Consider the following 22,359-nt stretch of genomic DNA (forward strand, 5'->3'; position numbering starts at 1 on the left):
GTGCCTGCGCGGGGCTGCAGTTCCCGGCCGCCGGGGGAGGGCGGGGAGGCGCGCTCGGCGCACGCCCGGTGAACTCCGGTGAGCGTGCCTTCCCTGGGGGATTATCTCCAGGGTGGAGTCCGCGGCGTTCCCGCCCGGAGAGCCGCGCTCCGGTCACCCGAGGCCCGGCGCCCTCGCTCACCTCGCTGACTCCATCCTACTTCCATGCACCACCCCCAAACCCGGGTCCCGCGTCCCTCCGGGCCTGGCCAGCCCTAACCCACTCCGCCCCACTTAGCGTGCTCATTGGCCACCCAGGGCCTGCCCTGTCTCCATAAATACATGGTCCCCGGGCACGGAGCATGGAGAGGGACCGGAGGCAAGCGCAGCGCCAGCAGCATCTCTTCCACCTCCCTAGACACCTCCACGTCGCTACTCCAGAGCTGGAAGTCAGCCTTGCCACCAGCAGGCGGACTCACGTCCTTTCCTTTCCTCTTCCAGGAGCCACCCAACTCCTGCGCTCCTCCAGCCCCTGCGGCCAGCGCTCGGCGGGCATCCGCTCCCTGAGGCTGCCGCGCGGTGCAGCGTCGAGCATCCTCGCCGAGTTCCTTTCTCCTCTCTGTCCGCCTTCCGCCCTCTCCATCACACCTGCTGCCCCTCTTTGCCTCTCTTCCGCAGAATCGTCAAGCCCCCAGCTCTCGCCGGCGCCTCTTTAGCAACCTCGCCCTTCCCAGCGCCCGCACATTCCCAAGCGCCCGGTCTCCCCCGCTGCCATGAGCTCCCCCATCAGCAAGGGCCGCTCCCTTGCCGCCTTCCTACAGGAGCTGCGCAGCCTGGGGCAGCCCCCCAGACCCGTGACATCTACGGCGTGCGCGCCCCGTCGGCCGCGGGAGGTGCCCCTCTGCCCCATGATGGAACGGGGCGCGGCGCAAGACGCGGCCGCCCTGCCCGGTCCCACCAAGTGGCCACTGCTGGGCAGTCTGCTGGAGATTCTCTGGAAGGGAGGGCTCAAGAAACAGCACGACACGCTGGTGAATGCCTAGTCGCGCCCCCAATTCCCACTCTGCTCCCCGCCTTGCTCTCCAAACCCTCCCCAAGGCGCGCGGTTCGGGCGCACGGTGCGCTCGGGTGTGTGTCCCGACTGCAGCGGTCCCCGGTCCCCCGGAGGAAGGAGGCGGGAGGAGGGAGAAGCGCTCTTGGGACTGCAGGGGATGCGCGCTTACTTCGCACCCTGCCCGGCCCGCTGCAGGCGGAGTACCACAGGAAATATGGCAAGATTTTCCGCATGAAGTTGGGTTCCTTCGACTCGGTGCACTTGGGCTCGCCGTGTCTGCTGGAAGCGCTCTACCGCACGGAGAGCGCGTACCCCCAGCGGCTGGAGATCAAACCGTGGAAGGCCTATCGCGACTATCGCGAGGAGGGCTACGGACTGCTGATCTTGTGAGTCCAGGAAGCAGGATGGGGTTCGGCGGCTGGAAATTGGGAAGGGACGGGAATTGGGGTTCCCTGGGGTTGGACCCTTCTAATGCAGGGAGAACACGGAAGCCCCTACCTGCTGCCGTCACGGGCTCTTGAGCGGACTAGAGTGGGTGGAGGGGCGTCTGGGCTGAGTACGCAACACTTGTGTTCCTTCTGGCAAGTGGGCTGGGCGCGGCCTTTCCGTCAAAGAAATGTCAAAAAGGTTACGCGAATTATGATGTTCGGACTCTTGGGTGGAATGAGATTGTCAAGTTAGCGTGCCAGGCAAATATGTATACAAACAAAATTACCCCTTAAAATTCTGCGACCCGCCCCTCACCACCCCCCCTCCCCCTACCTTGGTAGCTCAAACGCCAGAAGTTAACTCCTTTTGCTTTGGACAATGACCTTCCTATGACCTTCCTTTGTAAAGGAAATGGTGGGAATTAGGAGATAGACCTACTTGGAAAGCTGGTATGGAGGGGTGTGGAGGTTACATTTTGGAGAGAGAAATACTCTAATGTGGTGTGATTCCTCGGCTTTTACATTGTTAGCATTTAACAAGTTAGCACTTTTTTTACCCCCAACTTGTAATGCCTAATAGTCGTATTTTTCAGGATATATATAATTACTGGATTTATTTATTTATTTATGGCTACATTGGGTCTTCGTTGCTGCGCTCCGGCTTTTTTTTTTTTTTTTATGGCTGTGTTGGGTCTTCGTTTCTGTGCGAGGGCTTTCTCTAGTTGTGGCAAGCGGGGGCCACTCTTCATCGCGATGCGCGGGCCCCCTCACTATCGCGGCCTCTCTTGTTGCGGAGCACAGGCTCCAGACGCGCAGGCTCAGTAACTGTGGCTCACGGGCTTAGTTGCTCCGCGGCATGTGGGATCTTCCCAGACCGGGGCTCGAACCCGTGTCCCCTGCATTGGCAGGCAGACTCTCAACCACTGCGCCACCAGGGAAGCCCCTGCGCTCCGGCTTTTTTCTAGGTGTGGCTAGCGGGCTCACGGGCTCTAGAGCGCAGGCTCAGTAGTTGTGGCGCACGGGCTTAGTTGCTCCGCAGCATGTGGGATCTTCCCGGACGAGGGCTCGAACCCGTGTCCCCTGCATTGGCAGGCAGATTCTTAACCACTGCGCCACCAGGGAAGTCCCTAATTACTGGAATTAAAAACGGTATTAATGCATGATGCATCACAGGCAGCGTGGTCACCTATAGAGCAAGTGCAAAAGGGTTCACGATGAGAACAGGCTTTTTACAGCTCCGGTGAATCTCTGTTATTTGAAGGCAATGGCAAAATTCTAAATTCGAGGTGTTCTGTGAATGTGCCTTTCAACCCAATTCAATAGATTGAAAGAAGACAAGATTTTTTTCCTCAAACAGATCTGAGTTGCTGGTGAAGTGGGTGTTCACGTTCCCACTCTTATTGCTGGAAACGGGCCACTGGCCTCCCAGTTCAACCCCAGCGAGGGCATATCAAAAGTTCTGAACCCAAATATCTGTACTTGATCTTTCTGTGCAATCTTTGGCTCAAGGGAAAAGTGCTTATTCATCGTATTGTCAAACCAGCCCCGAATATTCCAATACTAATTATTCTCTGGCTGTTTCTTGGCACGATTCTGTGTTCATTTTATTATATAGTTCATGAAGTCAGAGAACTGGAGGTGTCTCTGCTTCTTCGTTCTTTTCCTTTCCATTTGCTCTAAATATAATTCTGCTTCTCTCCCAGGGAAGGAGAAGACTGGCAGAGGGTCAGGAGTGCCTTTCAAAAGAAACTAATGAAACCAGTGGAAATTATGAAGCTGGACAACAAAATCAATGAGGTTTGCAGGACGGGGTTCGCTTTCCTGGTTCTCCTGGGGATGGAGGGATTTAGTGGAGCTTCAAGCCACAGCTACAAAGTGCAGAAGAAAAGGCAGGCAATTTGGATGATTCAGGAGTCTTCCTTTTCTCCTCATTCCTCTCCACATCCTCCTCCTCCAAAACCCTTATTCCTCCCTCCTTCACTCCCTTTTAAAGTAGTATTACGATAAGGGAGCAGTTACGAGCATAGACTTTGACATTCTACAGTCTTGGTTTTGAACGTCACCCCACCCCCACCACTTATGTAACCTGACTGTACCATTTAATTTGCTCACTTTCCCAGTCTATAAACTGGGAGTAACAATTCCCACTCCTTAGGTTTACTGTGAGGATTAAGTGAGATAACACTATAAACTTCCTAGGTAGTGACAGCTGAGCTGGGTTTTTTAGGACGAGTAGGAGTCTGCAAGCCAGAGAAGGTGGGAAAAGGCATTCAGGCAGAGAGCATAGCCTGCTGAAAATATGGAGGCATGAGATGGTGTGTTCAGAGAACAGTACATTTAGTGCAGCTGAAGTGAAGCTTTCTCTGAAATGATGCTGGGCAGAGGGCAGGTCTTTACAATATTTTTGGGCCACGCTAAGGTATTTAGATGTTATCCTTTAGCCAACAGGGGCCCAAAGGGGGAAGGATTTAAACATGTAGAGAATTCTTTTTACTCCTGTTCACTCTGGGTATTTATTTTGAACTGGACCCACATAGGATCATATAGGTGAAAGACTGCAAATTCAGAAGCTTCCAAGGGCCAGTTGATTAATATAAATGTATAAGGCAGGCCCAGTAGGGATTTTAGCAAGCAGAATAGTGCCTGCCCTTTCTAGAGGGGACAGCTGCCCCAGCTCTGGCAAATGCCTACCACATGGAAATGTAGACCCAGTGTCACCAGATCTAGTAATTATTATTATTTTTTGATGACTAACGGAAAATTCATATGTTCATGTGAAATCTCTGGATTTTTTGATGGTAACAAATTCAAAGTACTTTTTAATATGCTATGTGGACAAACACGCCCATTAGTTGCACCTGTGGGTTTTGTAGTCACATATACCCTATTTCAGACCCCAGCAGAGCCACTTTTATGTGTCCAAGGGAGAGTGCCTTTGCTACTCTCTAAGCCTCAGTTTTCTCATCTGTTACCTAGGAAATGGGAGTAATGACAGTACTTTCTACCTCATGAGGTTATTTGAGGATCAGCGAAGGTAATACATTTTGCACTGTGCCTGGTTCTATACAAGCCTCATTAAATGCAAAGCATCAGTCATCTAAAACCCTGATTGTGGAAACTGGCCTCTAGGGGCCGTATAGGACTTGCCCAAGGTGACAGAGCTATTTAGTGAAGGTGCTGCATCCAGAACTTACAGTTCCCTGGCTCTAAGCTTAATATGCTTAATACCACACCAATCAGTAAGGAGACCTTTGCCTGCCCAGCTATGGAAGTGGCAAACCTCAGGGTAGCCAGAGTCCTTGAGACGTTGTCCCCACAGAGACACTGGGCTGATTCCTCCTTTGTGGTTTATTCTCCATTCTGATTAGAAGAAATGTTTTCCTTTTCTTAAATTTAGATCAAAAGCTGAAACCTAAGCTTCAGGGAGGCTGCAGGGAAAACTCAGGAAATAACCCAGGACAAGGGTGTTGGGGCAGAAGATGAACTCCCAAGGAGAATATATAATTAGTGATGATTCAGAATGAGTAATATTATGGGCAGTGAATATACAAGGTAGCAAAACCTGAAGCTAACTTACTGAACTTGAAACTTTTGTTTTCCTTCAGTGACTGAAATGTGTCTTTGGTGATTTCTTTCTGTTAAGGTCTTGGCTGATTTTACAGGTAGAATAGGTGAGCTCTGTGATGAGAGAGGCTGCATGGGAGACTTGTACAGCGAGCTGAACAAATGGTCATTTGAAAGTAAGTTGTCTTCACATCTTGTTCATTTGATTTTGCAAGTGATTTTGAGGACAAACATTGGCCCTGTGGACAACTCTTCTGTAATCATACACTATTGCTGAGTAGGAAAGGCCATAGCAGCCCTCTTAATGCTTTCAGGCGTTTAGGTGATGCTTTACCCTCTGGATTGTTTATGTAGTCATTCAACAAACATTTATACAACACCTGCTATGTGCCAGGCACTGTACTAGGGACAGAGCAGTGAACAAAACAGGCAACATCCTTGCTCACATGGAGCTCAGATTTTAGTAGGGGTGACAATCAACTAGTAAACATAGTTTAATATATACTCTGCCAAGGAGTAAGGGAGTCAAGAAAGAATATACGTTCCTAGGTGAGGCAAGTCTGCTTGGTAAGGAGACATTTGAGGTGAGACCTAAAGGAAGGCAAGGAGCAAGCCACCGGGGTATCTGTGGGAAGCCTGTTGGGACAGTGGAGACAGGAGGTGCAAATGTCCTGGAGTGAAAGCATGAACAATGTCTTTGGAGAACTTCGAGGATGCTGGTGTGAGTGGATTATGGGGGGAGGGGAAAGAGGAGCTGAGAAAGATGAAGCCGGGGCCTGAAAGTCCCCGCAAGAACATTTACTTTGAGTCCGATGCTGAGCCATGGAAAGTTCCGAACAGAAGGGAGCATGGTCACTGTTTTCAAGGACCACGCTGGGAATAAAAGCAAAGCCCTGCCTTGATGTGCTCGCTGCCCAGTGGAGATGCAGGCAGGGGAACAAGGCAGTTGCAGTAGAATGGGGAGCACTTGACTGAAGAGGTTCAAGGCTGGGGGAGAATCCTAGCGGCTGCCTCAGCTGAGCATGGTCAGGGCCACATCATAGAGGTGGTACCGTCTCAGCCAAGGCCTGGGGGACGAGCAGGAGTTTCCCAGGTGAAAGTGAAGGAAGATGGAATGTTCCAGGCTGAAGGAACAGAGAGTGTTGTGTTGAGGAGAAAGAGGGTGTTCCGAGTGACTGGAGCACGTCCAGCAAGGGACGAGGATGTCCAGGGCAGAGGATGGGAGGAAGCAGCGGCCAGCCCATGTCAATCCTGTAAACCAGGGATGGGCATTTGGCTTTGAGCCCAGAGTCCCTGGGAGCAATAGGAGAGTGATTTTAGCAGGAAGGTGCCAAGGTCCGATTTGCTGGAAGGATCACTCTTGACTGCTGATGTGAGGGATTGGAGAGGGTGCCCCGGGATGGAGGCTTTTGTCCTGACCTGTCTCCCCCATCAGATAGACCTCGTTGTAAAGTTACAGACTGTCATCTTAGCACATGAGAAAGCCCCATGCCAATAAGAAATCCACAGAAGGTGTTAAGGGAAAGAGGGAATGATTACAGAGGAGAAAAGAAAAGTATGTTTTGGAACTCGTCCGCTGGAAATACCCAAATTAAGGAGCATCAAATGCATTTCTTTGCAAGTCAAAGAAAACCTGACCATGGTGGTTGACAAATTATTGTCCAGCGTTATGAGAAGTCTTGAGGAAGCCAGTCCACAGCCGGCACTCAGTGATGTCACTGGGACCCAAGCCTGTTCTGTCTTCCTTCTCATCCATCCTGAGCTAGTTGGCTTGCTGCAGAATGGCTCCTGACCCTCCTGGCCTCACCCCTGCATTCTAGGCACAAACAAGAAGGAAAGAGGGAAGAGCTAAACCAGCTGTCCTTTCCCCTTTATCAAGGAAGCAAAAGTGTCTCCCTTGAATCTCATTGGCCAGACCTGGGTCATGTGACTGCTTTGGCTGCTACAGGAAGCCTGGGAAATCAGGGAACAGAACTGTCTTAGATCAATCCTGACTTATTGCCTGAGGACTGATACACTGACAGCCTAAATAAAATCGGGGTTCTCTTAGGGAAGAAATGGGGAAGAATGAGTACGGAGTAGGTCATTAACAATGGCTGCTACACATGATATCAAGGGTAAACTCTGAGAAAATCAAGACATTACAGGAGAGATTCACTCATGTATAAAAATGGCTGCATCTTCACAGTGGCTTTTCTGATCAGGAGGTTCTGCAGGGGATGAGTCATTGGACCTGGGGATAATTCTAGAAAGAGAGGAGAGTAATCAGGCCCCTTTCTCTCAGAGAATTTGCTTTTCCTCTGTTTTTCGAAAAGACCTCACTTTTATGGGAGACAGAATTGAGCCTTTGGTAGCCAGCTAATCATAGACTCCAGTGTCGCTGTGAATGGGTAACAGCGTTGATTATTTTAAATAACAGGCATCTGCCTTGTGCTATATGAGAAGAGATTTGGGCTCCTTCAGAAGAATGCAGGCGATGAAGCTTTGAATTTCATCATGGCCATCAAAACAGTAAGCTTCTCCGGGGTAGAGAATCTTTCCTTATAAAACGTTTACAGAACCTAACAAATGTGCATCACAGTGTTTCCCAAGAGTGGCATCCACACATATTTTATTATAGTAGTTAAGTGTTCATTTTAATATGTGTTGCATATTTTCATGAATGAATGTGCATATATGTACGTATGATAAAAAAGCACATTCACTCGTTGTCAGGCAAGGTGAAAGTAGGTATTTCAGTTAAAGGTCAGTTGATTAAAATACTACTTCAAAGAGTCTGAACATTTTCAGATTAAAATTTGGGGGATTGTTTAGGTTGTAGGTAGAGATAGTAGACCCTGTGAAACTGGTTTTAGGAATGGCTGAAGTTTGGAAATTATTGGAAATGGAAATGGATATGAGATCTGTATCCTTTCTTCTTTTTTTATGTTTAGGTCATAAGATCAATTTTTTTATGAGACACATCCAGTGGAAAAGCATCCCAAAGATGATTTTCATATGTCCCTGGAGGGTGGGGCTGGGGACTGGTGCCGAGAGCCCTGAGGCGTCCTTGGAATTCCGGCCTTTAGGGGAGCAAAGGGTGCAGTTGTTTAGAACGCTTCTCTCAAGGAGTGCAAGTTGTCTTTGAGAGAAAGAGAAACGGGGGTGAAAAGGCATTTGTGTTCCCCACAGATGATGAGCACATTTGGGAGAATGATGGTCACGCCAGTCGAGCTGCACAAGAGCCTCAACACCAAGGTCTGGCAGGCGCACACTCTGGCCTGGGACACCATTTTCAAATCAGGTAACGTGGCCACATGTGCCCAGAAACCCTGTCTCCGGAGCTGCTGCCGGAAGGTCTGGATGACCTTGGCCTCAGCACCCCATCCTTTGATGGAGTTGCTCCTCCAGATTCTTTTGGGCTTTGCAAACTCATGAATTTGGGGATCGCCCTGGTGCAGATGAATTCTAGGAAAAGGCAGGAGGTAGTTTTCTGTAGTCTTCTTTGGGAACTAGGAGTGGTTAAAAGCAAGAGCTTTGGAGTCAAAGATTCCTGGGTTCAAGTCCCGGCTCTGTCATTGGGTGTGGTGGCTTGGCCAAATGCACTCTTTTTCATCCTCAGTTGTCTCGCCTCTAAAATGGGTTAATAGTGGTAGTAGTAGTAGTAGTAGTAGTAGTAGTAGTAGTAGTAGTACGTACCTCAGTACAACTGTTTTCACTTCTAATATAGTAACTTAAAACCTGGCATATGATCTAGTGGGAACTGTCACTGTTTCCTGCCAAGAAAATATGTAATATAATTTCTGCAAAAACCTAAAAGAAAAAAAAAAACCTGGCATAGTCCAATATCTCAATGGATCAGAGCTATTTCTGCTACAGGATGAAGGGAATATTTGGTGCTAAGTATTGTTCTGAGTATACGCACACACACTCATTTAATTCTCACAGAAACCCTGTAAAGTAAGGTTTTCTATTAGGCCTGAGTGATAGAACTGAGACACAAAATTAAGTAACGTTGTCAAGATTGCATGCTAGGTAATGGCAAAACCAGGGTTGAAACCAGGCAGAAGACCCAACTCTAACCGCTGTGCCATTTATTGTCATCATTTTTACCATCATCACCATGATTATTATTATGGTGGTGGCTTGTGTGATGGATTGAAGTGAGGGAGGTGCATGCCTAGAATGTATTTGACAAACATCACCATTATTGTCAGCATGCATGGGCACTGCACGTGTGTGTGTGTGTGTGTGTGTGTTTATGTTTAATAACAATGGGGGAGGGGTTCTCCTCTCCTCTGCTGCCGGGATTTGGGAGCCAAATCCCACTGTGCCTGTATCAGTGACCATATCTGCTAGATGCTTGGATATGGGACCAAGTTCTGATTCTGAGAACGGACCCAAATGCCACCTGTGTCTCATGATGACCTCTCTCTCCCAAGCTCTAAGCTCTTCCTACTCAAAGCGTGACTGCAGATCCAGCATCCTCATCGCCTGGTAGCTTGTTAGAAATCAGACTTCCAGGCCCACCCCAGACTCTAGAACCAGAACCTGCATTTTAAGAAGATGCCCGGGGGATTCTTGTGCACGTTAATATTTGAGAAGCCCTGCTCCTGTGGGCATTGGTCAGTCCTTGCTGACTTAACAACAAGGCAGTATTAGCTTATCTAACAAATTGTCAAATTGTCAGATTGCCTGCAAAGACCCTTTAGATGTTGCAAGGAGAATTTGATCCTGGGTTCCATTTCATTCTTTTCCTCCTCCTAATTTTCAGCTGATTTCCTCTCCCTTTTTCTCTTCTCCAACAGTCAAATCTTGTGTCGACAACCAGTTAGAGAAATATTCTGAGCAGCCCAGCATGGATTTCATTTGTGATATTTATCACCACAATCAGCTTTCAAAGAAGGAATTGTATGCGGCTGTGACGGAGCTCCAGCTGGCTGCGGTGGAAACGGTAAGGGTGGGCCCGGTTTTAGTTTGCTAAATCAACGGGCTGTAAAATCTTTTTCATGATGAATTTTACGTAGTCATTCAACTCACCTATTCCATAAGGATTAACTGAGCATTAGCTTAGCAGGCATAAAAATTCTCATACTAGAAATGTGCAGGAGACCCAGAGCACAGCCTTTGTGCTTAAACATATGATAGAAAAATTCATGTGCTTTAGAGACAGAAATCCGGTGCAGGGTATAAGTGCCACGACAAATATGCAAAATGCTACAGGAATTAAGAAGCAGTAAAATCCTACACCACAGCAAGGTAGATAATCTAGGTTTTTAAAAACTGGATATATTTTAGGTTGTGCATGTTACCCCAAAGTGCCTAACTGTGGATGTTATTTAGTCTAAAAACATTGGAATACTGTCTGCAATTCCAATAATATTTTTTTCTGCTTAAAATTGTCAACAGAGGGAGTTTGGGAAACACTTGATTTCAATTTAAAGGAAACAGCTAATTTTAAATACCAAAATTCTGTCCCCAGTATGGTTGATACTCCTAGTAGGTACACAATACAGCCAAACTCCAAACATAAATACTGACAAGTATTCAGGAGGGTTTCATCGTCTTTGGTTCATTTTTTGAGCTCTCGCTGGAGTGATGATATTAATATTCCTCACAGGCCCAACATCTCATACACGTATCATCTCTAAGAACAATGTGTACCAGGTCATTTCTGTTCCATGTTTTCCCCTTTCTGTAGTGTTTCTGGTCTGAACAAAAAGTAGGGTTTTCTACATCAGGGAATAGCAAGGTTCTCATTTCTCCTCATGCTCCAGAAGGCTGTCAAAAGTGGGGACTTATGTCAACTCATTTTTCTGTTAAATTCCTTACCCCGAGAGCCTCCTTAGAGGGATGAAAGTAAAGCTTAACCCATTATTCTTTTTTTTAAAAACTGGAATGTGAGCTCCATGACAGTGATGACTTGGTCTTGTCCCTGCTATTCCTAGGGTATGGAATAGAAGTTGGCACATAGTAGGTGCTCAACAAATACTTGTTCAATAAATGAAAGAATTCAGGAATTATGGAGTGTCTGCTATGTGCCAGGCACTGTTTCGGGTACTTGAGAGACCACGATGAACCAGTTCCCCTCATGGAACTTAAGTGGTCTTGGGGCACAGATGATAGACATGTAAATAAATAATGAAATAGGATCATTTCAGATAGTGATCCAGGACCTGGAGGAAGCCATCGGGGTGAAGTCATAGAGAGGTAGGGGAGGTCGTCTCTCTCTGAGGATGTCATACTGGAGCTGACACTGGAATAACGAGAAGGAGCCAGCCAAGGGAAGAGCTGGTGCAAGACCACTCCAAGCAGAGGAAACAGCACATGCCAAGGCCCTGGGCAGAAAGAAGGATGGACTGGAGAAGTAGCACATGTGGTCAGAGTTGACAGGGAAGAAGACGATGGGCCCTGTTAACCAGGAGCCTTCGTGAAGCATTTGGATTTACTGCACCTGTGATAGAAATCTCTTGGAGTGTTTTAAACAAAGGAGGAACTTAATCAGATTGATGTTTTGTAAAGTGGGCTCCGGCTGGTGGATGGAGAATGGACCTAGCAGAGAGAGAGTGGAAGCAGCAAGGCCAGCTATGAGATGTGTCTCCTCCATGGAGGTCAAGCCGGGATACTTTGTGCCCATGAGGTTTCTCAGGCCACTTCCCCTCCATTCAGCCCCTGCAGTTATCCTAAAAGGCCAGGGCTGTCTTACAGGGCTTTGGTGAAAGCTACAGTTATCTGCCTTTTGGAAACTCTATTTGGTACTTGTGGTAAGGGACCCACTGATACGGTTCAATCTGTTTCTTTTTTTAGTCCTGGCTATTCTGAAAGTCACATTTGGAAAATCAGAGAAATTTGACAGTGTATCTAATTTGGTGGCTACGCCCTCTTCCTGTTTTGTAAATTGGACTCTTGTAATAATGACATCCACGGTTTATTTGCAGCTGAGGCTGACAGTCCTCTGACAGGAAGAAGGCTACTTGGAAGCATCTTCTTCCAAAAACAATAAATACCATTGGCTCCAAATTGTCCTGCACTTGGCTCATTTATGTGAGTGGCACATAGCACTTAGCAAAAGCGTCTTCGTGTCTGCAGAGAGGACACAATGACCATTTTTATGGGAATATTTGGCTTAAATTAGACAAAAATAGGCCTAAAGACAAATACGTAAGACTACCAGTGGTGAGTATTACGAAGCTAAAAGCTGCACTGGCTGTTTCTGCCAATATTTTTTCTCTTCTCATCGCCTTTGGAAAGGAAATAAAGGATGCCACTTAAAAGGCCATGAGTCTCTGTGAGAAATTGTGGCTGGTTCCTTGAAATACTCAACTTGACGCTAGAATTTCTTATTTTGGTGTTGGCCGCCTCCTACCAGGGCTCTTTCCTTGAGGCTGAAACCCTGGGTACAGATAATGCCTTTTTATTTTTGTGGTAACTTTTGAGGGTGTGGCAAAAAAAACCTTTCTTTTAAATTCCAGGAATGCAACTTCTTGTGCATTTGCATCGCAAAATTTAAAAAAAAAAAGACACTTTTATTAGCAACGCTCTTAGGCTCTCCATCCCTCTCTCCCCACTCAATTTTCATATTATTTTTTATATTAAGCAATTAACGAATTTCATTTTGAGATAATTATAGATTCACATGCAATGCTAAGAAAAAAATAGAGAGGATCCTTTAATCCTTCACCAAGTTTCCCTCAATGGTAACATGTGCATAAGATAAACTGTTATCACAACCCGGAAATTGATACTGTTGCAATCGCCCATCTGACTCTCATTGGGCCAGTTCTACATGCCCTCATTTGTGTTCAATTTTTGTACCAAACTATATTTTGCGTCCTAATGCAGCTGATTATTTAAAGAATTCTACTTTGATTCCCTCAGGAAATAAGCTATTATTCATTGATGTGTTTTATAAACTAAATCTGACTCTTCATACAGGGCATTTGTTTGAAGCACAGCCAAGAAGGACATGTAAAATAGTGTCACTCATACAGTTTTCATGACAAGGTGGTAGGCGTCACCTTTGGTTCAGCTCATATTGGTTTTAAGGCAGTTTATTTGCAGAAAACTCAAGTTTATGTCCATTTGGCTTTCAGACAGCAAACAGCTTAATGTGGATTCTCTACAATTTATCTCGTAATCCCCACGTGCAACAAAAGCTTCTTATGGAAATTCAGAGTGTACTGCCTGAGAATCAGATGCCACGGGCAGAGGATCTGAGGAATATGCCATATTTAAAAGCCTGTCTGAAAGAATCTATGCGGTAAGAACACGTGCCTAAGCCAATATGAATATGTCAGAAGGCTGTTCTCTCCAACACATAATAAGGGGTGCCCTGCCACAGATGGCTCCCACAGTTGATTCATAAACATTTACCAAGCTACAAAAAAAAAAAAAAAAGAGCCTCTGGACCATATTCCTTTCCTATTACTCATTCCCTAAATCATTTGGGCAAATTCTATTAAATCTTGGAAAGTCAGAGTCCTGCCCTTTAAATCAGTAATAATAATACTCTAATGGATGCTATAAGCAATAATTAAGATTAGGGGCACGATTGAAGGCTGTGAGACGAAAGCTCACCAAGGAACCATATTATACGATAAGACATAGAGACACCTTTGTTTTTGAGCCTCTGTATAAAATGTTCTTTGAAAATTCTTTTTCTGGAAAACAAAGCTCACAATGTCTTAGGGTCAGAGGGAAATATCTTTAACTTCATGAAGGGTAGTTAGGAGAAACCGAGAACAAACAACAAGCTTGAGGGCGAAGCATGTCAATGTACACATTTGAATGTGTACGGGGAATGAAACCGAACAAACACTATCAACAACTATGAAGCAGGCTTGTACTTGGGGGTTTAACCAACACATTAAGATAAAGAATATAAACAAGAGGTGTAAATATTGGGAAGAAAGAGACAGAACTTCTTTGTAAAGAGTTGGGATCATGTTCCTTTTTTGAGAACTCAGGCAGCAACTATTTATTTAACCAGAATCTGCATTCCCTTGAGCTAGAACTTGGTCCGTGCCCACTTTGACATCTCTGATTTTGTTTTTTCAGGCTTACCCCGAGTGTGCCATTTACAACTCGGACTCTTGACAAAGCAATGGTTCTGGGGGAATATGCTTTACCCAAAGGAGTAAGTAGAATTTGTACAGTCTGTACCTTACCCTTTTCAAATATCCATCAGATCTCCCTAAACGTTTCTACTGGGAGAGCATTCATTTTGGAAATGTGTAGATTGCAGTATATAGTTGATGTGTTGTGTAGTCTAGCATTAGGAATAATGGTTATGGAGACAGACCTGGATTCAAGTATAGCCTTGAGTGAGTTACATAACCTCTGCGAGTCTCAGTTTTCTCATCTGTAAAATGGGAATGATAAAACCTACCACATGGGATTGTTGTGAGAATGTGATGTAAAATTTTAAAGTTCATGACCTATTTATTGTGCCAGTATCACCTGGCACATTTCAAACACTCAATACATGTTGGCATTCATCATTATTATACATTTGTGGGTTACTTTCACATTTGTAAGGTGATGGCTTTTGTAAATTTTGCTATTCAAATGTTTTCTTTAAGTGCTTTGTGTTTCTGTGTGTTTTTAGACAGTACTGATGCTAAATACCCATGTGTTGGGGGCCAGTGAAGAAAATTTTGAAGATTCAAGTCAGTTTAGACCCGAACGATGGCTTCAAGACAAGAAAAAGATCAACCCTTTTGCCCATCTTCCATTTGGCATTGGGAAAAGAATGTGCATTGGTCGCCGATTAGCCGAGCTCCAGCTCCACTTGGCTCTCTGCTGGGTAAGACCCTGATGGGATTTCTGCAGCTGTATTCTGGGCTATTTATTCCTCAAGGCAGGAGAAGAGGGGTGATTCTGCTTTTTTGTGCTTCTGTGTTCCAGATCGTCCGCAAATATGACATTGTGGCCACGGACAAGGAGCCTGTGGAGATGCTGCACTTGGGCATCCTGGTACCCAGCCGGCAGCTCCCCATCGCTTTCTACCAGAGATAGGAGGCCTCAGGTGAGCATCTGGGGTGTGGAGAATGGCCAAGAGGTGAGCCAAGCTTGGAAGTCAACCATACTTGGCTTGGTGTCCCTGCTCACTGTTGGTTCACTGGGTGACCTTGAACAGTTACTTAACCTTTCTGCCTTCATTTTTTTTTTTCATTTGTAAAATGGGGACCAAAATAGTATCCATCCAGAAAGATGATATGAATACAAAATACCTAGCCCAGAGCCTGACATCAACTAAGTGCTCCAAAATGCAAGATGCTTGTCATGGTTTTTGCATGTGAATATCGGGGTGGGGGGCAAACTTCTTCTGTAAAGGACCAGTTGGCAAATATTGTAGGCTTTGCAGGACATAAGGTCTCTCTCACATCCACTTTACTCCACCTCAGTGCAGCCTCAGACAACTGGTCAATGAAAAGGGGTGACTATTGTATTAGTTTTCTATTGTTGCCATAACAAATTACTAAAACAAATTACTTACAAATTACTAAAACTTGTATTAAGTAGCACACTATTATTTTATCATTCTATAGGTCAGAAATTCGACACAGCTCTTGACAGGATAGAATCAGGTTGTCATTTGGCAGGGCTGTGTTCCTTTCTGGAAGCTCTAGGGGAGAATCTATTCCCTTACAAATTTCAGTTGTTGGCAGAATTTAGTTTCTTATGGCTGTAAGACTGAGGTTTCTGTTTTCTTGCATCAACTAAGAGTTATTCTCAGCTCCTAGAGGCCACCATTCCTTGGTTCATGACCTCTTCCTCCATCTTCAAAGCCAACTAGCCTCCAGGCTTCAAATCCCTCATCCTTCTTCTGTTGCATCTCTCAGACAGGATATCATTCAGGATAATCTCCCCATTTCGAGGTCCATAACCTTAATCACATCTGCAACGCTCCCTTTGCAATGCAAAGTAATATATTCACAGGTACTGGGTATTAAGAACTAAGCTTTTTTTGAGGGCCATGATTCTGCCTACCAGTACTATATTTCAATAAACCTTTATTCGTAAAAAGAGGTGGTAGTACTTATTGGACCACAGGGTCTTGATTTACAGACCCCTGGCATAGAAGAGGAGATACTTACCAGCCTGTATTAAATACAATGTAATACTTTTTCTGCAACATACCATTTATTACATTTTCTGACAGTGTGGGTGTTCTCATACCAACTTCATAATTTTTGCCATATTCATATATCAGCTATTTAATTGCTGCTTAATTATTTCCTTTAAATTAACACAGGCCTAATAGTATACTTTAGCCTTATTTCTAATTTCCTTGATGAAATGGTGTTTTTTAAGTCTAGTTATTTTCCCCTAATCCACAATAAAATGAATTTTCAACTACTGAAGTGATAAAAAGTTAGCCTGAGAAATCTCTAGTATTATCAGATGTGGAAATATGACATATAGCTTTATAGAATTAGGTGTCAGTGGTAAAACTCAGTCTCAATCACTCTTCCCTTTCAATGACATCACGTAGAATTTGCCTAGAACCAGTTGCTATTTGCTAACTGCAAGTTAAGTGTATTTGCTGATAGGTGGATTATTTCGGGAAACATGCAATTACAGATGAAATTTCTGAATGAGGCCCAGTGAATTCCTCCCTACTTGTCTGGTATCATTAGGCAATTGTCAAATTCTGAACATGCCAACAAACAGAGTTGAATCAAGTAGGATAATGAAGGAATTCTAGCTTAATTGCGAAACTTCCAGTTTTCAGCTAGGACAGTGTGCACAGTTGTCTTGGTGAAACACAAGAGCCCAGGGCACTACTGGTTTTAGCATTTATTTTTTTGCTAATAATTCCTCTTGTTTAACTATACTGCTCTGATGTATAATTGGGGTATACTTTATTTTCCAGATTTTTTTTTTTTTACCAAGACCACGAGCAGCAATTTTTACCCTTTTGCAAGAATGAGGCTTTGGGTTCCTATAAAAGGGTTTCATCTTCAAGAAATTCATGGAAAAGACTCTGACAAGTACAGGTTTCTGGTAACTGACTGTACTGCTGAACTGAATGAATAAGCATTTTCAGAACTCTAATGAAAAACTGATGAACTCATAAAAGTGCTAACAAAAGATCAAGATGAAAAAAAAAATTACATGGGACTGAGTGAACTGATGAGGATGAGTATAATTTTTGTGACTTTCTGTCTGAATTTAAAAAAAAAAAAAATCCCACAAGGACTCAAAGGCAAAGAATATACAAATCAATTTTCACTGCAAAGTAAAGGAGCTGTTACAGTGGAGGATTACTGGACTGAATGTCAATATTATGACATAGTATGAGTGTGTTTCATGTTTGGTAATTGCAATCATTGTTGCTTTTGTTGTGGTCACCCATGTACAATGCTTGGTGTCAGTCTATTTATCTCTTGTAAAAAAAAAAAAAAAAAAAAAAAAAAAAAGAATGAGGCTTTGGGCTTCTGCATGACAGGAAAGCAAACATCAGAAACCTGAGCATGAAACAGCATGTAAAGAACATTTAGTCCCAGGTGTTTATACTCCTTCTTCTGTACAATTGTTCTAGAAGCTGTACTGTCTGTGTAGCTGATGGTATTTATTAAGATGGTATCTGGCTCAGGGAAAGCAGATTGTTGGAATACCAGGCACTCTACAGGGTATACCGCCTGCTTACACGTAACTTACACGTAACTGACATCAGCACCATCCTGACTTACACAGAATTGCTCATCATCCTGTTTTCTCTTGTATAGGGCAGTTGGGCACTTATCCGTTGGTCAGGTAAAAGTCACTAAATGTTTCTGTCCTAGCTTTACCAGATTCACTGCTGGAATCTTCACTTCTCAGAAGTTTACATTTCACAATGAAAGACCGACTATAGCTAGATTACTGGGGGCCCTGTGTAGTATTGACGATCCATTTGTTGTAACTCCGTCTAATATATTTGGGGAAATACTGCTTAATAATAGAAGCAAAACTAAATATTAGTTAAAGTTATCAGGTCCCTATGAAGCTGTTTTTTTTTTTTTTTCTTGTTTTGAAATAGAAACATTATTGGAAAATTAGAGAAAACCTCTATGTTAAGAAGTACTTTAATGAAGTCAAAACCTCCTGTCTAAGAATGCCTTAATGATTTACTGTGGCATCATTGTGTTAAAGGATCCTGAAATTATTTAATTATGGCATTGGGTCTATTTAATCTATTAAGGACTGCATCAGTAGTTTTTAAATTGTGTGTGTGTGTGTGTGTGTGTGTATTCTAATGGCAATTTGCTTACATCATTTAAAAAAATATACATGGTATTTGATTTAGAAGTTTAGGGCAATGTTCTAAAGTTTAGTCATGGCTTAAAAATATTCAGTGACTTTCCCTGCCTTAATTTTCCCAGCTATAGATGGGTCAGTAGTAAAGTGTGCATACATTATAGATTAACTAGGTAAACCATGTTATGTGACTTGAACTCCTTGGGAAAATATGATTTCATAAATGGAAAAGGCATATAGATTTAAGCAATACTTGTAAAACTCTTAAAAATTGTGTTTACATATAGTTTATTTGCACAGGTTTTTACTACTACTTTTCCTAAAAGCATACTATATGTTTATATATGTATTTGATAAAGATTTCCCTTTTTAGGTTACATTTTTAGACTATTTCAGAAGTGTACATTTATATCTTTATTTTGAACAAATATGTGCACATCACCAAAATAAGTACATGCTTTCTCACTGCTGTGAAATTCTTTTTAGAATTATAAATCCACATGTGTTATCAGATTTCATCTGTATTATCTTCTTTGAATTCTCTAAAAGAATAAAAGTTTTCAAATATGTGAGATGTTTCCCCTTCATTGCATTTCATTTTTTTAAAAACTTATTTATGTTATTTATTTATTTATGGCTGTGTTGGGTCTTCGTTGCTGCACATGGGCTTTCTCTAGTTGCAGCGAGCGGGGGCTACTCTGTTGCGGTGCACAGGCTTCTCATTGCGGTGGCTTTTCTTTTGCAGATCACGGGCTCTAGGCGTGTGGGCTTCAGTAGTTGTGGCATGCAGACTCAGCAGTTGTGGCGCACGGGCTTAGTTGCTCCGCAGCACGTGGGATCTTCGTGGACCAGGGCTTGAACCCGTGTCCCCTGCATTGGCAGGCGGATTCTTAACCACTGCGCCACCAGGGAAGCCCCTCCCCTTCACTGCATTTCTTACAACCAAAGTTAAACATTCAAACTTTGTCTCACTAGAAAATTTTGTCATGTGACTAGTTTACAATATAATATTACAATAATATTTTACAGTAGTTTTACCAAAAGATGATCATTTGAATGGCAAAATAATTTTCCTTTTTTTTGCTCCATTTACTTCTATCTGCACCACCATCCCCTTCACTCTGGACCACAGCAGAAACTGCCAACTGATCTCTATCTTGCTTCCTTCTGGAGTGTTCTTTGTCCATTGGCCATATCGGTCTTTTTAAAACCCAAGCCCGGGCTTCCCTGGTGGCGCAGTGGTTGGGAGTCTGCCTACCAATGCAGGGGACACGGGTTCGAGCCCTGGTCTGGGAAGATCCCACATGCCGTGGAGTGACTAGGCCCGTGAGCCACAACTACTGAGCCTGTGCGTCTGGAGCCTGTGCTCCGCAGCAAGAGAGGCCACGATGGTGAGAGGCCCGCGCACTGCGGTGAGGAGTGGCCCCCACTTGCCGCAACTGGAGAAAGCCCTCGCACAGAAACGAAGACCCAACATAGCCATAAATAAATAAATAAAATTAAATTTTAAAAAAATAGTAGAAAAATGTTTAAAAAAAAACAACTATACTTCAGTAAAATTTCTTTAAAAAAAAAAAAAAAAAAACCCAAGCCCTACGGTGTCCCAGCCCTGCTTCTGTGGCATCCCATCGCTCTTACATAAAGATCCAATTCCTTAAGCTGGACTTCGGTGTCTTGTAAAGTACAACCCACTCACCCACAGGCCCCAGCGCACATGAACCACCGGAGACCTCTGCACTCTGGTCACACTGGATTCTGCCAGTCTCTTCTATTCTTTAAACATTCTCTGCCCCCGAGTTTTTGCACCTGATGTCTTTCCTCCTGGGGCACTCTTTCTTCACCTGTTCATCTCTGCTATGCACCAATCAGAGCGCAGCTCAAGCTTCCTGGAGGATGTCTTCCTGGATGATCGAAATCCCCCAGAGGCTGAGGCTGACCCTCTCTCTCTCTCTCTCTCTCTCTATATATATATATATCCTATTTGTTGGTCTCTGTTTGGGGGGAGCCCTGATTGATACACTCACTCTAAAAATGTGCTAATATTACCTCCATTTTACAGATGTGGAGGAGGAAACTGAAGCTCAGAGTTTAAACAACCTTTAACTGTTTTTTACAGTGAAAAGTTGTTTTTTTTTTTTTTAACTGATTATATAAATAATGCTTCTGAACTTTATGGGGACTAATAAATCCAGGCACATTTCCCCAAAGTCATCCTGTTGACAGGTGGCTGAGCCAGGACTCAGCCAAGTCACACAACCTCCTGTCTGGAAGATGGGGGTGTGGCACATTGCTCGGCCCAGGTGAACGTAGCAGATCTGTTACGATTGTCGTCAATCGTACGTGCCATTCAGTGTCTGTGGCTTATCATTTTGTCTCCTCCGGTCCCTATTCTGTCTCCCTGAAGGCCACCTCAATTCTTTAGCTCAAACAAAAGTCTAATGGGTGCTTATGGGAAACGAGTTCATGAGGATACATTGGGAATGCTGTCCACTTGGCTTTTGAGATGTCCAGATAATTTTTGGAGAGAGAGAGGGAGGCAAGAAAAGAGGGAAGGGAAAAGAACTAAGGAAGGAAGGAGAGAATCGAGAGATCAAGGGATTTCCTCGATGTTTGTAGCCAAGATTCTACACACAAGATTGGCACTGCTCCTCTGAATAGTAGAAAATTATTTATGGGGCAACTACGACTCATAAGCAGGTGATGGAGGGGAGTTGCATTATATGCACCTTTAACCCGTGCAGACTTAACCATCCATGCTCAGAGCAGAGGTCTGACTGCGACAGAAGGTAGCACAGGTGATTCCAGCAGCCTGAGTCTGGTTGCAGGGCCCAGAGGATCCCAGGGCTGATGTCGGGTCACTGGTGGAGGGGGCTAGTTCCTAACACAGCTGGGTATGGGGTCTGGGGTGCCCCAAAGATTGTGTTGGCCTGGGCCGAGCCAGGCCCAGCTGGTCTCAGCGAAGGGCCTGGCCCGCTACGAGCAGGCTGGGTCTGCAGACTGGGGGATTATGGTTTTCTAGTGTCCGGTGTCTGCCCCCTGGTGGGTGAGGCCGGTCCAGAGGCCAGAGCCGGCTTTCTGCAGGGCAGGGGCAGGGCCAGGGCGCAGGGGATTCTGGATCCGATGCCTCAACGCGAGGGGGCGGAGCTGCGTCCGAGGCCCTCTTGCGGGCAGGACCGTGTCTAGAGGCGGCTGTGAGCTCAGGGGGTCTCTAGGCAGCCTGTCTGCTGATGGGTGGCGCTGGGTCCCTGCCCAGTCAGTTGCTTGGCCTGAGGCGTCCAGCACTGGCACCTATGGGCTGTCAGGCAGGGCCAGGCCTTGGCACTAATGAGCTGGAGGGAGGCTCCCAGCAGGCCAGCCGCCGGCAAGCGGCAGCGTGCACGCGGTAGGACGGTTCCCGAGGATGCCACCTGCCCGTGTCTGTGTCCCCAGCGTGAGCAGCAGCCGCCCCCGCTTCTCCGGGAGACTCTCCAAGCCCAGCAGGTAGGTCTGGCCCAGGCTCCTGTCCAATTACCGCTTTTGTGCTGGGCCCTGGTGCGCGTGAGAGGTTGTGTGGCCCTTTAAGAGTGACGGCTCTATTTCCCCGCAGTCCTGGGGGGCTCCCGAAGTTAAACCCTGCCGACCTTCCAAGCCAAATGCTCTGGGGGCTCGTCTTCCCAGTGCAGGACCCCCAGGCTGGGGAGCCTGACGTGGGGCTCAGAGGTCACACTCTCGTGGGAGAACCTCTGCAGTGTAATTATTCTCCAGTTTGTGCGTCGCCCACCCTGGGAGTATGGGACTTGACTGTATCACGAGTCTGCCCCTCCTACCCGTCTCGCTGTGGTTCCTTCTCTATGCCTTTAGTTGTGGAAGATCTTTTCTGGTAGGTTCTGGTCTTTTTCATTGATGGTTGTTCTGCAGATAGTTGTGATTCTGGTGTGCTCACGAGAGGAGATGAACTCAGGGTCTTTGCACTCTGCCCTGTTGGCCCCAACCTCTCAAGGGGGCATATATACCTTTCACAAGTGATGTGCAGGATGAATTTTGGAGGTGTGCAGACAAATAACTTTTATTACTGATAATGTGTGTTTACAGTCATCTTCTGTAATACTAATTTTTTAAAAATGTCTAGTA

The 22,359-nt window shown here is 45.1% G+C and overlaps 1 protein-coding gene and 1 long non-coding RNA gene across 2 annotated transcripts; one reads left to right on the top strand and one right to left on the bottom strand.

The window, feature by feature from the left end:
- Positions 1-314: 314 nt before the first annotated feature.
- Positions 315-18,189, top strand: CYP24A1 (cytochrome P450 family 24 subfamily A member 1). The gene is made up of 13 exons (XM_082362682.1): positions 315-1,010; positions 1,229-1,419; positions 3,165-3,258; positions 5,105-5,201; positions 7,445-7,536; positions 8,197-8,308; positions 9,813-9,958; positions 13,098-13,264; positions 14,062-14,140; positions 14,612-14,809; positions 14,911-15,031; positions 16,883-16,940; positions 17,437-18,189. The coding sequence occupies exons 1-11, from the start codon at positions 753-755 to the stop codon at positions 15,019-15,021; spliced, it is 1,545 nt and encodes a 514-aa protein (XP_082218808.1). The 5' UTR covers positions 315-752; the 3' UTR covers positions 15,022-15,031; positions 16,883-16,940; positions 17,437-18,189.
- LOC309614391 lies at positions 17,404-21,373 on the bottom strand. The gene is made up of 2 exons (XR_014236145.1): positions 19,847-21,373; positions 17,404-19,471 (listed from the first exon to the last, which is right to left on the bottom strand). It is a non-coding gene; the product is annotated as an uncharacterized lncRNA (long non-coding RNA).
- Positions 21,374-22,359: the final 986 nt, after the last annotated feature.

This window comes from Balaenoptera borealis, assembly GCF_965194805.1.
Source record: "Balaenoptera borealis genome assembly, chromosome: 16".
In the NCBI taxonomy this organism is placed as follows: domain Eukaryota; kingdom Metazoa; phylum Chordata; class Mammalia; order Artiodactyla; family Balaenopteridae; genus Balaenoptera; species Balaenoptera borealis.

Coding starts and splice junctions, on each gene's coding strand:
- CYP24A1 (XM_082362682.1), top strand. CDS start 753: ATGAGCTCCCCCATCAGCAAGGGCCGCTCCCTTGCCGCCTTCCTACAG. Junction 1,420..3,164: donor GGCTACGGACTGCTGATCTT/GTGAGTCCAGGA, acceptor CTTCTCTCCCAG/GGAAGGAGAAGACTGGCAGA. Junction 13,265..14,061: donor TGTCTGAAAGAATCTATGCG/GTAAGAACACGT, acceptor TTGTTTTTTCAG/GCTTACCCCGAGTGTGCCAT.